Below are 16,347 nucleotides of genomic sequence, written 5' to 3' on the forward strand. Positions count from 1 at the left end.
TTATTAGAGCAGTAACAATTTTTAAAACTAAACACAAATCATAACATAATTTAATAGAAAATTGTCTAGAACCATTTTATCTAAACGAAAGCACCTATTACAATTTTTAGGCTATAAATTCTTCAACAAATATTTTAATACTATCACCTTTTAAGGATTTAAGATTAGAAATAGAAACATTAAATATTTTTTGTGTATAAAAAAGGTTAATAAGCTAAAAAGAAAAAATTAAATCTTTAAAATAATCTAATTAAATTAAAACACAAAAAGAATTTATCTAAAGTACTATGTGTGTGTTTTAAAATCAGTAATATAAGACCAGGAATAAATCCAAAGCCACTAAAAACTGAAATTTGTAAAAAAAAATTCAACCAAAATCCTAGCATTCATTATATTATTTCAGTTCAAACTTCATATTTATAACTTTAATAATCTATAAAAAGTATTATTCTATCTATACTAAAATAAATTCCACGAGTAGATCACTGTTGACTATTATACCATTGCTTGATTCCTTCAATATTGTTCGACATATCATCAATGTTGTTACTTGGTAATTCAACAACTATGTTAGGGTTGTAACTTTGTTTTGCTTCGTCTAATATTGTCTAAATTATTTTATTTGTTAATTATTTAGTAAATTATTTCTATATATTTAATAACTACATCTTTGTTATCTTATATTACCTAGAATAAGAATATTATACTTCTTGTTTTTTCAAGAATATATAGTTATACATTTAAAAACTATATTATGATTATAACTAATTTTAGTTTAATAATACCTTGAGTAATGTAAAACATCGGTGATAGTTAATTATTTTTTGATGCTAAAGGTGTGATAAACTAATTTTAAGTAGCCATAAATAATTTTTTCTTATAAAAAGTTTAAATAGTACCTGAAACTTTTCATGCTACACATATATATCATAATTCTAGTATCATAATATACGATATATTATGTGATTTGTTACTCAATATTAAAATTTAACTAAGCAATCCATTGAAGAATTTAATTATATCAAACATGATAATTAATAATACAAATACCTGAAAGATTTCACAATCCATGTTAGACGATAATTTCTTTTCGCTGTAGTTTCTGTTACAAGAAGTAAACTTAATATATACATTAATCAAAAATGTATTTAAATAAATATTTATTATTGAACTTGTTTTAGTGCTCAAAGAATACAAGTAATTTATTTTACCTGCATTTAATATAAACAAGAAACCAGATTTGATTAAATTTTCAACATATAAATTAGCAGAAAAATTTTTATTAAACACAAACATATATAAAATAAACATATTACCTTTTAGTAACTCTTTTTCAACAAATGAACTTGTTTAAAAACATTTTTTAATACATACACATATAAAATAAATATAAAAACCTCTTGGAAAGTCTCTCATAAAGCGTACTAGATTCGGTCCTTAGAACGTAAACTTGCTGAAACCATCTCTCAGGGAAGAAATCGCTCGAGTGATAATCAACTAAAACTCCGCCTTCCTGAATGGTGTCTTCTAAATCATCTGTTAAAAAATATATTTATTAGACTGTTTGTACTATGTGTAATACACATTGGGTTTTTATATTATTATTATTATATTGTTTATTGTGCAATGTTGGACTCAGGCATCAAAACCTGAGCCACTTAAACAGGACACACAAAAAGAGAAAAAGAAAATAAACTTATATTCAAAACTTTAAGATAAATTATATATTATATATATATATATATATATATATATATATATATATATATATATATATACAAACATAATTTAAATGAAAACACAAAGTTAAACACAATATGATAAACAAATGAACTAAATTGAAAATTCAGTTCAAAAAATTCAAACTTATATATTACTTAGTACACACAGTAAAGAAGTTTGTCTAAAATCATATGGTTTCTTCTAAATCATCTGATTAAATTCAACTGACAGAGAGCTCATAGACTTGAATTGTAATTTGTATATAGGTTAAAAGACGATAATTTCTGGATAGATGTAAATTTAAAAAAATAAAACAACTTATTTTAAATTTTTTTTTAAATTAATTTTTAAATTAAATTAATTTTATATTATAAATATTATATATATTTTAATATTAATTTTTCAGCTATTTTTAGTATTTTTGACTTTCAAACTACTTCTTCTAAATAATCTGAGAAACTATCAAGCCAATAAGGGACAGTTAAATAATAGGGTAACATTTACTAAATTACTAACATTTGACTCTATCACTCAACTAGGTAGTATAAATGTTAAGGCCATAAAGTGTTTTTTACAAAAGTTAACATTGGCTTTTACTTTATAGTGTTCAGTTAGAATTATAAGATATATATTCAAAAATTTCTATTTAACTTTTAAGATATGGTTAGTTTTGTACAAGTTCTCTTATAAATATTTTTTAAAAAATACTTTGAATAATTTCTTTAAGTTAAAATAACTATCACTAAAATCTATGTACTTCTAGGCTTTTTAAGATACAGACCTCGAATTTTCACTAAATGTTTCCTACATTTTTATAAGCATTAGTAGCATTATGGCCATAGGAGGGGTCCAACATTTTTTTTTACAAAAATTAACTTTGGCTTTTATATGAAAGCTTTAAGTACAAACTACAAGCCAGTTTTTATAGAATTCAAAAATATCATTTAACTTTTGAGATATTTAATTTTTTGTAAAAAATTTCCAATATAAACGTATGGACCGCAAATTTTTCGGGGTCAATTTTCTCGGTAATTTTACAATTCTCTAAAAATCTATCTCCTCCTTCATTTTTTAAGCAATCTTCTTCAAATTTTAAGAAAGTATTCCTTATAATAAAAGGAAAAAATGTTACTTTAGAATTTTAATAATTTAAAAAAATAAAAATTTTATCACAAAAATTAAAAAAAAAGTGTTTTTTTTTTCAAAAAAAATATATTTTTACAAAAAAAAATTTAAATTCCAAAGTAACGTTTTTTTGTTATTGTATAAAGATTAGACTGTGAAAATTTGAAGAAGATTGCTTAAAAAATGTAGGAGGAGATAAATTTTAAATGAAATAGTCTTTTTTCGCTGTTTTAGTTTTCGCTCTCATAGGGAACCTGTTATGCGACCCGACTTTAACTGGTCATATCTCAAAAAATAATTTGAATTTTTTTAAATGATAAAAAGCATCTTGAAGCTTAGAACAAACTCTATAAAATAAGATTAACTTGTAAAAAACATGGTTTACCCCCCCCCCCCTATGACCTTATCACAAGTTTATAAATTTGGTCAATATTTATTACAAAATATATCTACCAATTTATGCATCATAATTAAGCGCTTTAGTACCCCAACAAAAAAGTACACATATTAATAAAAACAAACCAATCAATGCATCATCATCGAGTATTTTAGTGTCCAATACATCATCGTACCCATCCAAAAGATCTCTTTCAGTGGCATACTCGCTAACATTTATGTATTTCATACCTTGAATAATAAAAAAACAATATATAGTTGTTTAATATAAGAAATTAGTAATATTTCTCTCAGTTACATACATTGACGTATTTCATAACTCGAAAGACGAATAATATTATGTTGTTTTTAGCTGATATAATGTTCTTTTTAATTTTACTGACAAGTAATTATACATGCCTTATTTAATAACATAATAGCTACAAATAAGTTTAACCTTTTTTTATTCATGATAAATTTATTATTTATATCAAACTATTTACCAGGTTGTCAAAGGTTTTTTAGTCCATATTTAGTATAAAATTTAATTTAAGGTAAAAAACTGTATTAGATAGTATAAAAATATTTAAAAGATACTGTAAAGCTGTTTTAAAAGCATTTTGTTTAATAAAAAAATTTTAGTGATAATTTTTTTCTATATAATAATTTTTTCATCTGTTTCTGAAAATTCATCAGTAAAATATATATAGATTTTTTTACCTAAATTATCAATTTCCAGGATATTTGGAACTGTGTTACTATTACACATGTGAGAGCAAAAGCAACATTTTCATATATTATCTAGTACTAAATTTTTTTCACATGTAAAATTTTTTGCATGCTATTTGTTTATTTCAACAATAGTAATAAATTAATACCTAATGTAGAACATAGTTATTAAAAAAATATTTTGATTGAAATGCAATCTTCATGTGAGTTAAAGGTGATGAAAACTTTTATATTTTAATATTAACAATATCTCACCAAAAACTTATTTTTTAAAATAACAATTAAAGATTTCAACTTGCTATTCAAGAGAATAAAATAACTTCAACAGTTTATTTTCAAACAATTTTTCACCCAATAAAAAAAGAGATCATCAGTTAATTATAAATCTTATTCAAATAGAACATCTTACCTAATTCTTTTGCAAGTTCCTGACTCAATGTGGACTTGCCCGTACCAGGGGTTCCTGTGAGAATAATAATATTTAATTAATAAACTAATATACCAAGGGTTCCTGTGAGAATAATAATATTTAATAAAAAAACTAATGTACCAGGGGTTCTTGTGAGAATAATAATATTTAATTAGAAAAATAATGTACCAAGGGTTCCTGTGAGAAAAATAATATTTAATAAAAAAACTAATGTACCAGGGGTTCTTGTGAGAATAATAATATTTAATTAGAAAAATAATGTACCAAGGGTTCCTGTGAGAATAATAATTAATTAAAAACTAATGTACCAGGGGTTCCTGTGAGAATAATAATATTTAATTAAAAAAATAATGTACCAGGGGTTCCTGTGAGAATAATAATATTTGATTAATAAACTACTGTACCAGGGGTTCCTGTGAGAATAACAATATTTAATTAAAAAACTAATATACCAGGGGTTCCTGTGAAAATAATAATATTTAATAAAAAAACTAATGTACCAGGGGTTCTTGTGAGAATAATAATATTTAATTAGAAAAATAATGTACCAAGGGTTCCTGTGAGAAAAATAATATTTAATAAAAAAACTAATGTACCAGGGGTTCTTGTGAGAATAATAATATTTAATTAGAAAAATAATGTACCAAGGGTTCCTGTGAGAAAAATAATATTTAATTAAAAACTAATGTACCAGGGGTTCTTGTGAGAATAATAATATTTAATTAAAAAACTAATGTACCAAGGATTCCTGTGAGAATAATAATTAATTAAAAACTAATGTACCAGGGGTTCCTGTGAGAATAATAATATTTAATTAAAAAAATAATGTACCAGGGGTTCCTGTGAGAATAATAATATTTGATTAATAAACTACTGTACCAGGGGTTCCTGTGAGAATAACAATATTTAATTAAAAAACTAATATACCAGGGGTTCCTGTGAAAATAATAATATTTAATAAAAAAACTAATGTACCAGGGGTTCTTGTGAGAATAATAATATTTAATTAGAAAAATAATGTATTAAGGGTTCCTGTGAGAAAAATAATATTTAATTAAAAACTAATGTACCAGGGGTTCTTGTGAGAATAATAATATTTAATTAAAAAACTAATGTACCAAGGGTTCCTGTGAGAATAATAATTAATTAAAAACTAATGTACCAGGGGTTCCTGTGAGAATAATAATATTTAATTAAAAAAATAATGTACCAGGGGTTCCTGTGAGAATAATAATATTTGATTAATAAACTACTGTACCAGGGGTTCCTGTGAGAATAACAATATTTAATTAAAAAACTTATGTACCAGGGGTTCCTGTGAAGATAATAATATTTAATTAAAAAACTAATGTACCAGGGGTTCCTGTGAAAAATAATAATATTTAATTAAAAAATTAATGTACCTGTAAAGATTATTTTTTTTTTTTAATTAATTAATTAATTTAATTTTACGTAAATTTCCTGTAAATTAAAATTTGTATAAGTTTTTTGTTATTAACTAATTAATTTAAAATCATATTAATTTTAAGTATATTACAATTTCAATAATATTAACTATAGATATAATTTTATTTATATTGAATGCTTTAAAAGACTGTGAATTTAATTTTTACCTTCTGCTAATACATTAACACTTTTTTTACAAGCAAGCTTATAAGAAAGAAGGGTGTATAAAAATTAAACTACTTTACTACAATTCATAACATGTTTGTTGAGTTGTTAAATTTTATTACTACAGTGCTTATTCACTTATCCGGACACGTTGGGCAAGATTTTTCTGTATACATGTCCGGATAGCCAAAATTCCGGATAAGTACAAAAAATTAATTTTTTCATATAATAATTTAATTGCTGCATATAATGCAATGCATAATAAAAGTGTTATGGTGAAAACAAATACATAGTAATTTTCAAAACATTTTAAGCAAAGAAAAAAACTGACATTTAAAAAAACGAAAATTTTTGACTAAGTATAAAGTAAATTTAACGGAAACACATCACTCCTAACAAACTAATTTTTTTTCCAGGTTTTATTATAATAAAAAAGAATAGACATTTGCTATATAGTTTTTCATATTTTTCAGTATTGGTAAAATCGTTATAATTTTCTTACAGCATGAAAGCTTGAACATTTGTATTATATGAAAATGTTGGTCTTTAATATTGAAAAATATTTTGAATTTTCTTTTGACCGAAACTGTCCGGATAAGTGAGCGTCCGGATAAGTGAAGTCCGGATAAGTGAATAAGCACTATACTAATACTTGTTGTTTACAGTAAGAATTTAATTCAATTTTGAAAATTTATACAAAACATTTTAACTTTAGATGCAATAGTGATAAAACTTAAATAATTGAAACTTTACAAACTATTATATTTCTTATAAGCCGAAACTTAAAAAAAAAGTTTTTCATATTAACATCAACTTTCATGTTTAAAAATATAAACAAAATAGTCGAGATTTTTTTGATTTACTATACAAATTATTTAAGAATCTAAGTTTGTATTTTTAAATATATATGACATTTATTATTATAGGTTTTTCATGTAGTTATGTAAGTTAACTATTATACTGATTATGACGATTATTCTATTGTACAGGTATTATGACGATTTATCATTTTAAATTTATGTTATACTTAAGTTTTATAAGAAGTATAATTGAGATTTAACAATGTACAGTTTTATTTTTTCAAATAAGTGAAAAATAGCTCTTATTGCAAAAATATTTATCTAGGTAAAACAATAAAAGAAGAGAATACTAATATGAAAACATCAATCACCTGTAATAAGAATGTTCGGCTTGACCATTATTACAATTTATCTAAATTTCACCTGGAAAAATTAAAAATATTAATAACAATTATCAGTGTAATTCTCAAATTATGTAAAATTTTCACACTATCACAGAGATAATTTTTAATTGACTTAATCTTAAATTATTTTAAACATAACAAGCATTAAATGTTAAGAGTTAAATAGAAATTAAATACTAATTTTTTTGATCTAAAAAAAGTTCAAAAACAAACTTAAGCTTAATAATAAACCAATTGTTAACATATACAAGTACAAAAAGATGATTATTATGTGAAAACAATTTAGTACATAAATAATTGAGTTAAAATTTCATAACTATTTTTCTATAAAAAAGTGTTGTTTATCAAAAGTATAATAAAAACTATTACATACACTTATAATATTGATACTAACAAACCTTAAGATTAAACTTTAAAATTTTATTTTTGACGAACCAACTACATAATGTTTAAAAACATTAAAAACACATAAATATAAAAGCAATTATATATTGTCTACATAAAACAAAATAATCAGAAAGTTATTGTTTTTTTTCACATTTGATTATCAGTATTTTTACTGAATTTATGCCTCTTTCTCCTGACTACATCTTCTACAGAATCTAGTCTCATATCATTCATGAAGTTTTTACTAGATCCATATTTCTCTTCTTGTCTTGAATTTCGCATCCTAACCTGGTGAATACAATATTTCATAAGTATTGGTAAACGTGTTACATTTTACATGACAAATAATTCAATTTAACTACATTAGATTTTGTGTTTACTTGATTCTTTAAACAGTCTCTTAAAAAAATTATTGGTAATAAGTCAATTAGAAACTATTTTAAGTGAGCACATTATGTTTTCGTTAAATTAAAATAAACATTTAACTACACTTAAGGTATTATGGCTACTAATTTAAATTTAGTAAAATATACTAATATAAATAAAACACGATTTTTATAAAAACAATCTCACTATAACTGTCATAAAAAAATTAACATTTATTTAATTATAAAATATCCAACTAACTTCTGCTTCCCTCTTCTCAATCAGATCGTCCCTTTCCTTATATTTTTTAACGTTCCTCTTCCTCGTTTTCTTGTTCTCCACCGCATTCGACATCATCTCCCTCCTCTTCTTTTCAAGCTCTTCCTTTGTTAGCTTCTTTGTGAACCTAATAAAACAGAACAACAATAAATAAACAGAAATAATAATAATAATAAGTTAATTTAAAAAACAATAATTATAAAATGTAGATAACAAAACATAGAAAATGATAAACATAATAATAAGAGAATAATAAAAATAGTATGTTATAGAAATAAATTATTTAAAACAACAAAACAAACCCCTGCGGTTTGGTCCTCACATGCACCGTATAATTCTTTTTCCTCTCCATCTTTGAGAGATCCACCTTCTTGAACGAGTCTTCCTCTTCAGATGAGTCATCTCTCTTGTCCCTCCTGTGCAGCAACCCATACTTGCTGTTGGCTTTCATGCTCACCGAAGAGTAGTGGATTTTGTGTTTCTCCTCTCTGTCTTTCTTTTCTCCTGATCTTTTGGGACTTTTGCGTCTCTTTTCTTTCTTGTGCTTGTCGTCCCTGCGAGATGATTTCTTGTGCTTTCTCTTCCTTCTTTCGTCCTCTGAGGAGGAAGAACTTTCGCTCGAAGATGAAGAGGAGTCGCCACCCAACTGCTTCATCAGAGCCTCTTTGAGGGACTGCCGCGCTTTGCTGCTCGTCTCTGCCTTTTTGAGAAAATCACTTGATTTTTTGTGCTTTTTATGGCTTTTGTGTCTGCTTGGAGACCTTGATCTCTTCTTGGACTTTCTACTAAAACTCCTGCCAAGATCTTTGCTCAGTGAGTTGATCAAGGTCTCCTTCATCCGCTTGACTTTTATGGGGTTGCTCAAAAGTTCCCTTTTCTTCTCCTCCACCGTTTTTTGGATCTTGAACAGAGGGTCCTCTCTGGCCTTCCTCTCGTACTCAAGTCTCTCCATTGTTTTCTCGTCGAAACGTTTCTCCTCTTCCGTTTTGACGATGAAGTCTCCCTGAAAGTTGATATTTGTTTTAAATTAATTTAATTTGTGAACTGCAAATATTTGATTTCATTAAATATCTTCTACTACTAAGTCCTTCCTATATCTATTTTTGTTGTTTTTATTTTTAAATCGCTTAATTTATCATTCTTATTATTTATAAACACCTGTAAATAAAATTGATAAAGCGAAGTTTTTAACTTTTATTAAAAAGGAATCTGTTAAATAACTTCAAAGATCGAAAAAAATTAGATGTTGCAGTTCAAAATATTTAAACTTACAATCAAATTATTAATTTTTAAAAAAGTAATATGGGAAACTATTTTTTAAAGTTACCTGATCACCAGTTGGATCTTTTATCCTTTTTCCCATCAGATAAGCTTCTCTGTCCATCTCAGAATTTTTACCTTTGTTGAAAATAAGTTAGTAAATTTGTTAAAAAATTAATTCAAATAAGTTGAAAACCACTGCTAACATACTAGTTTAACATGATTAACAACAACTCAATCTAAAAATACATTAAATTGAATTCATAACATTTATTATATTTCATCTTTATCAAACTTAGGTTAAGTTGTGTTTAGTATGGTGTGTTAAGTACTGTATACTAAAGTCGAAGAAAAAAAAACTACAGCTAAAATAATGAGGTATATTTAAAATTACTAAATATAAATTATAACACTAGTATCATATATAAAACATTTCTTACCTTAATGAAAATTGAAAATCAACTAGTTCAATTGTGTTAAATATTAAATAATAAATTCAAACAAAATAAAAACTAATTTAATATTCTTACCTTCATACATCCATTCAAGAGTTCTTTCATCACCATTTTGTTCAGCCATTTTGTTTTAATTTTTAATTTTACTGAAAAGTTTATTTTTATATTTTTTAAATATACAAAAAGAAAACTACTGTTATTTGTTGTTGTGGACACTTAAATAAATATTTTTTGTAAGTTAACAGTTTTAAACTAATTTTGGTCAAAACAATAAATAAAAATTCAGCTAAAAATTAAGTGACACCAACCTTTGAAACAATGAAATTATACTTATAGTTTTAACAAACATTTATATTTACAACATAATTCAAATAACTAATTTTCATAAAACTTAGTTACTTATTTAAATTCACATATCAGGAAAAACATTATAAACATTTAAATTATTTTAGTATAACACTGAATATGAAAAAAAATTTCTATAGCGTTCAAAATTACAATCTATTACTGATAAGGTTCAAGGAAATAAGGAATTTTACAATATACTAATAAGTATACACTGAAATTGTTTTTATAGAAAATACAAGTCCACAATATTCAGAATTACAAAAGAGTCCAAGATCTCCAATAATTTTTTGCTAAAAAGAATCCTCCAATCAAACTACTGATAATACAGTTCGAGGTTCATGCCGTCGTGGATCTCGTAGTCCCCCAGGGTGATGTGGTCCTTGAAGATGGTGTACCACTTCTTCAGCACAATCTTCTCGTGCCTGGTGCCAGTTTGTGCTGCGATCAGCTTCTTCAGGTCCCCTATGGTGTCAGTGTCGTTGCATTTCACTCTGACTTTCTTGCCCAAGCGGTCGTTGCATGTAATCTCAATCATGTTTAGTTTTTACAAATATCTGTTGTTTTTAATAAAGTTAGCTACTTTTAGTACAAAAAAATTTCAATTAATATAAGGTGTATTAAAATATTTATTATTATTTTAATTTATTTTCCCTCTGACTTTCTTGTCAAGTTATTTCAATCAGTTGAAATGGATAGGTTATGATAGTTCAGCAAGAAAGTAAAAACTTTTATTAGTGTGTAATTTCAATTATTTTATTTTAACTGCTGCAAGTAATATTCTAATTAATGTATAAAGTAAACAAAAACTAAAATTATGGTAAAACTAAAGAAGGGTTAACATATATTACTTATTTTTTAACTAAAAATACTTTTTAAACCATATTTTTTTAAATTTTGTGGAAAAATTAATAATTATACATATAACAATGGAAAATGTCAAAAATTACATTTATAATATAATTATAGTAATATATTAGTATTAAATTAATACAATATTTGACTAAAACTTTTTGCCAAGATAGTTGTTGCATATATTCCAACAACAGGGTTTGCTAAAAGTCTTTTCAAATTTCATTCCAGGTTTTATAAATTTTGTCCAGGTTTCAAAAGTACAAGTTTCTTAGTCCACTTTTAGTATAAAATTAACTTTAAGGTTTAAAAAGTTTTAAATAGTTGAAAAATACTATAATGCTATTTTAAATGGGCGAGTATACTTAAAAGTCTGTCTGATTTGAATATTTGCTGAGTCAAAAAAAAAAATTACTTTCATTCATGTTGTTTTTAATTTCTAATTTTTATGTATATGATAGAATTTTCATATCTAGTCTAAGTTTTGTTACTTTACATGTAAAAATGGTTTAAAATTAAAGGTTTTTTAGTTATTTTTTGTCTATTATTTCAGGTTTTCCTAGGTTTGTTTTGCCTAAATTTTCAAACTACCAGTTTTTTCAGGTTTCCAGGTTTTTTAGCAACCCTGCAAAATTGTTTATTTGACTACTGTTTAAAATAATATTTACATTTTGAATCCTAAGGAGTTTCAAAAATACATTTAGCTTCAATATACCTTCAACTTAATCAAATAAATTAAAAGACAAAACTTTACAGTCTTACATTGATATTTCTTTATTTAAACCAATTCAGTTTATTATTTTCCTAACCTTAACTTTCAATTTAGTATCTAACCAGACTGAAGAACATAGTCTGCTATTTCTGTTTATTTATTAAGTGTAGGACATTTGGTAGATTTTTATTTCTTCAACTAATTATTTCATTAGATATGGCCCCTGGAAAATACCTCAAAAACTTCAGTTGTCATAACATTACTTGTTATGTAACTGTTATATACATACTTAGCATTCTACTTTAAGAGTCCTAGCTCACAGAGTACTGGGCTGAAAAAAATCAAATACTTAACTACAAAAAAATTCATATATTCAATAATCTGTTCAAAATAAAGCAAACTAATTTTCCAACTGATTTTTTTTAACCTCAGATATTTTCAAGCATTTATAATGACAAATTTTTACATTTTGCTAATATTGGCTTAATTCTAGTAAAAGCATGACTAGTAATTCAAATTTTTATTAAAGAAAAAAAATATTAAACTTAATAATTTACTCAAAAAATCATTTGGAAATTAGGTAATGGTATTTGGAATTACCTCAATCAAAATTTCTTCAAAGTTTTTAAAAGTAATTGCTTTTTAGTCTATTTTTAGTTTAAACTTAAGTTAAAAGTAAAAATTGTTTTAATTAGTATAAAAACATTAAAAAGATACTGTGTAGAGCTACTTCAAATATGTTTTTAATAAAAAAACTTATGATGATGACAAAAATTCTTTATCTATATGGTAGATCTTTTGTGTCAAATCAATTTTTTTTTACTTAACATGTTAAAATAGTTTAAAATTCCAAGTTTTTAAGTGATTTTTGTTCAAAATTCCAGGTTTTCTCAGTTTTTTTTTTTCTGTCTAAATTGTCAAACTCCAGGTTTTTTAAGGTTTCTAGGTAAAGTGGCAACCCTGCATTTTGAAAGGCCAGAATTAATATCAAAAAAAGAGAACTTCACCAAACTATTTCTCTTTCTCTAAATCAATTTTATACAGTAGTTTTCAAATTTAATCAATGAAATATTTGTAAAGTTTAAAAGAATCTATCAAAGTAGTTATCATAAATTTACTACAAAAAAATTTATTTAAATAACCAAAAAAGCAGACTCTTTTTTTTGGTCATTAAATTTGTATTTAAAATTTAAATAGTAATTTGTTCTAACAAGGTTTTAAAAACTGCAAGGATTTTTTTTTAATAAGCTGTTTATTTAAAAGAAAGTAATAGGTAAATTTTTAGATTTTTTTTTTTACAGAATGGCCACTGGTTTTTTAGAAATTTCTTCCAGGTTTTTGGTCTATTTTTAGTTTAAAAAAATTAAAGTAAAATTTAATTTATTTTTAGTTTAAAATTAAGTTTTAGGTAAAAAAAAACTTTGAAAATAGCACAACAACATTAAAAAGATACTTTTAATGTTACTTACTTTTAACAATATTAAAAAGATACTTAAAACTTTTAGTCAATAAAAAAAAAATTGAAGATCACAATTTTTTTTAATTATATGTTACATTTTTGTGTCAAATCAAAACTTTACTACTTAAAACATGTAAAAATTGTTTAAAATTCCAGGTCTTTTCTTTTTTTATCAAAATTTATCAAATTCCAGGTTTTATAGCCTAAATTGTCAAATTCCAGGTTATTCCAGGTTTTGAAACTTTGACACACTATATATCAAAAACTAGTTTGAGTATATAACAACTGTAAAAATAAAATTGTAGTTAACTTAAAACTCAATTTTACAACATAAGGGCAAGTAGAAAAAGACACAAAGCTGTAAATTTATAAAAAAAAAACAAATAACCTGAGTTTTTCAAAAAAAAAAGTTATCCTGAATTTGAAAAGACACTGAGTACTTACAAGGATTTCTTAAAACTATTAACACAACACATATTCTAGCAAAATATGGTTCTAGGTTTTAACCAGAACTATCTTTGGAAAGAAGTTATGAATACTCTAGAATGCAAGTTAAAACCCTTAAAGTTAAACGTGATTTTTTTTAATACTTTAACAAGCCAAAATGGCCTGACCTTTTGGCAACCCTTATCAAAATATCACTGAAAGATACAGCACATTTTAGTTATTCATAGCAAGTGATAAAGTATTTGAAATGCCACTATAGAAATACTATGGGTCAATTATAAATAGTAGCTGAAATAACAAAATCAGTTTTTAGTAAATTACAATAATGTGATCCAGAGAGCAATCATAAATATTAAACTTAAAAATAAAAATCTGGAGCTTAAAAACATATTGGGGTCTGCTTTATTATAACTAAAAACTCTGGAAACCATACAATAAAATCTTTTGTAAGTGCAAGCATTTAATGAATTTCATATTTCATATTTGCTGATTATTTAAATTTATTATAAATGTGTCAACCACTGGGATTTATTCTTGCAATGTTGAACTCAAAAGTTTTCAAAGCAGCCATTAAATCCACTGTGAATCATCAGGCCAATAATAAATAGATCAGTTTCTTCATTTTTTATCTTAACTTTGACATAGTTACACAACAAAAATATAAAACAGGTAATGGATAACTACACATATAAATAGTTTTAACAACTTATATGTCATCTGACAAAAGTTTAAATGATTCTATTAGTTATCTACCATTTTTTTGTTTCATAAAACAATATTCTACATTCTATTAAATTCACCCTTCACAACAATAGTTATATTTACTTGTTAGGGATATAAAGTAAACAGTTAGTAACTAACTAATAATAATAAAAAATAATAATAGACTAAAAATTTATATAAACGTTCTATAAGTTTAACTAATAAAGATATTTACTATTTAATTTTTTAAATAAAAATTGTAACCAGTTTCAAGAAAAACACAGTTTTTTTTGTTTGATTAAAATTTTGAACTAATTATTTATACAAACTGACTGAGATTTTTAATTCTTAAATGTAGGGAATAAGGAATGTATTTCAACTGTTAAAAATATTTTTAAAGATTTACACATAATATTTTCATAGTTTATTTAATTTTAACAGTGTTTTGACTTCTCATCAGTTATTATCAACAATAAAACTGTGCAAAATAAGTAGAGCTAGTGGTAATTACTGAGTATGTACAACAAAATAACTGAATAATATTTAACTAAAATTTTAAGTTTATATTGGTTTATTTGTTTTAAGAATTTAAGATAAATACTTAAAACTACTAAAACAAAAGTATTTAAGTCAGATAGTAAAAAATATTCTCAAGTTAAATGTGCATTTTTTGTAAGGTTGCCAGAAATAAACAGTTCTGAATACTGAGTACTTAAAAAAGTTGTAAATATTACTAAAAATGACAAAAACCAGAACATGTGTTTTATGTAAACAATAAAACTGTTTTTAATTTTAGCTAGTACTGTTTGATATGAATAGAAATTTGCTAAATAATGATACAAAAGTTATAAAAAAAACAAAAAAAAAAAATAAAGTAATTTAAACAAAAAACTAAAACTATGTCATTGCTTAGAATTGAATTTGTACCATTGTGTTAAAATTTTGTATCATTTTTTAACAAAGTGCTATTCATATCAAACCGTACTAGCTAAAGATTGAAAATAATTTTGTTGTTTTTATCAAACATATGTGGCGGTTTTTTTAAATCGAATTTTCTTAACAACTTTTTTAAAAGCCCTTCAAGTGGGGTTTGTGGAAAGTGATTAAGTTTATATAACCACATCATTTTCTATAAAAAAGTATGTATTTATTTATTATTAATAATATTTACTGGCCTGGCACCAACAGTTCCTTGTAGACAGCCCATCTGTTTCCACATTTTCTTAACTTAAAATTTTTTAATAATTATTTAACATTTGTACAGAATGCATTGAATACACAAAGGGCATACAAATTGTAAAAAGTATTATCATTGCAAAATTACGAAAATCAGGAATTAAATTTAACTCATTACACATTTTTAAAATATTAAACATCCATTTTTCTCATACTTGTCTTTATCAATAATGTTTCTAATTTTCCTAATTCAAAAACCTCAATGACGGTCATACTTGCAATATTCTTGTATAATTCAGATATAGATAGACCTTTAAATGTATTTAAATACCTTTTTATTTCTAGACAAAAAAATTTTCCATTCTAAACTTTATTAGAAATTTAAGTGCTTTCTGAAATCAGAAACTCCCGTGTCAAAAATACTAAAAATTCACAAGTTAACTAAACATAATATATATATAAAGTGAAACTAAATCATTTGTAAAAAACACAAGTAATTAAAACAACAATTAGTTAACAAAAATGGATTATTTATAAATAAAAAACTAATTAAGCCAAAACAGATTATTTAAATATATTAATATTTACTCTTGAATCTTTATCAGGACTACGCTGAATATTTAAATTTTGTTGAAGTTTTTTATTAGTAAAGCTTCTGTAGATAATATAATGTTATACAACTGCACAATAATTTCAAAATAATTATGAATG

At 24.3% G+C, this 16,347-nt stretch overlaps 3 protein-coding genes across 3 annotated transcripts; all 3 read right to left on the reverse strand.

The window, feature by feature from the left end:
* Window positions 1–301: 301 nt before the first annotated feature.
* LOC145838469 (adenylate kinase isoenzyme 6-like) lies at window positions 302–7,217 on the reverse strand. Its single transcript, XM_082946068.1, has 6 exons — window positions 7,164–7,217; window positions 4,361–4,414; window positions 3,370–3,474; window positions 1,398–1,536; window positions 1,051–1,102; window positions 302–608 (listed from the first exon to the last, which is right to left on the reverse strand). Exons 1-6 carry the CDS (start codon window positions 7,189–7,191, stop codon window positions 483–485), a joined length of 504 nt encoding a protein of 167 aa, XP_082802194.1. The 5' UTR covers window positions 7,192–7,217; the 3' UTR covers window positions 302–482.
* Window positions 7,218–7,632: 415 nt separating this feature from the next.
* Window positions 7,633–10,091, reverse strand: LOC145838351 (uncharacterized). Its single transcript, XM_082945926.1, has 5 exons — window positions 10,019–10,091; window positions 9,556–9,626; window positions 8,531–9,231; window positions 8,211–8,355; window positions 7,633–7,871 (listed from the first exon to the last, which is right to left on the reverse strand). Exons 1-5 carry the CDS (start codon window positions 10,065–10,067, stop codon window positions 7,731–7,733), a joined length of 1,107 nt encoding a protein of 368 aa, XP_082802052.1. The 5' UTR covers window positions 10,068–10,091; the 3' UTR covers window positions 7,633–7,730.
* Window positions 10,092–10,121: 30 nt separating this feature from the next.
* LOC145838173 (ubiquitin-like protein 5) lies at window positions 10,122–10,840 on the reverse strand. Its single transcript, XM_082945730.1, has one exon. The coding sequence runs from the start codon at window positions 10,824–10,826 to the stop codon at window positions 10,605–10,607; it is 222 nt and encodes a 73-aa protein (XP_082801856.1). The 5' UTR covers window positions 10,827–10,840; the 3' UTR covers window positions 10,122–10,604.
* Window positions 10,841–16,347: the final 5,507 nt, after the last annotated feature.

The sequence above is a fragment of the Thalia democratica genome, chromosome 6 (assembly GCF_965202585.1).
Source record: "Thalia democratica chromosome 6, ktThaDemo2.hap1.1, whole genome shotgun sequence".
Classification (NCBI taxonomy): Eukaryota; Metazoa; Chordata; class Thaliacea; order Salpida; family Salpidae; genus Thalia; species Thalia democratica.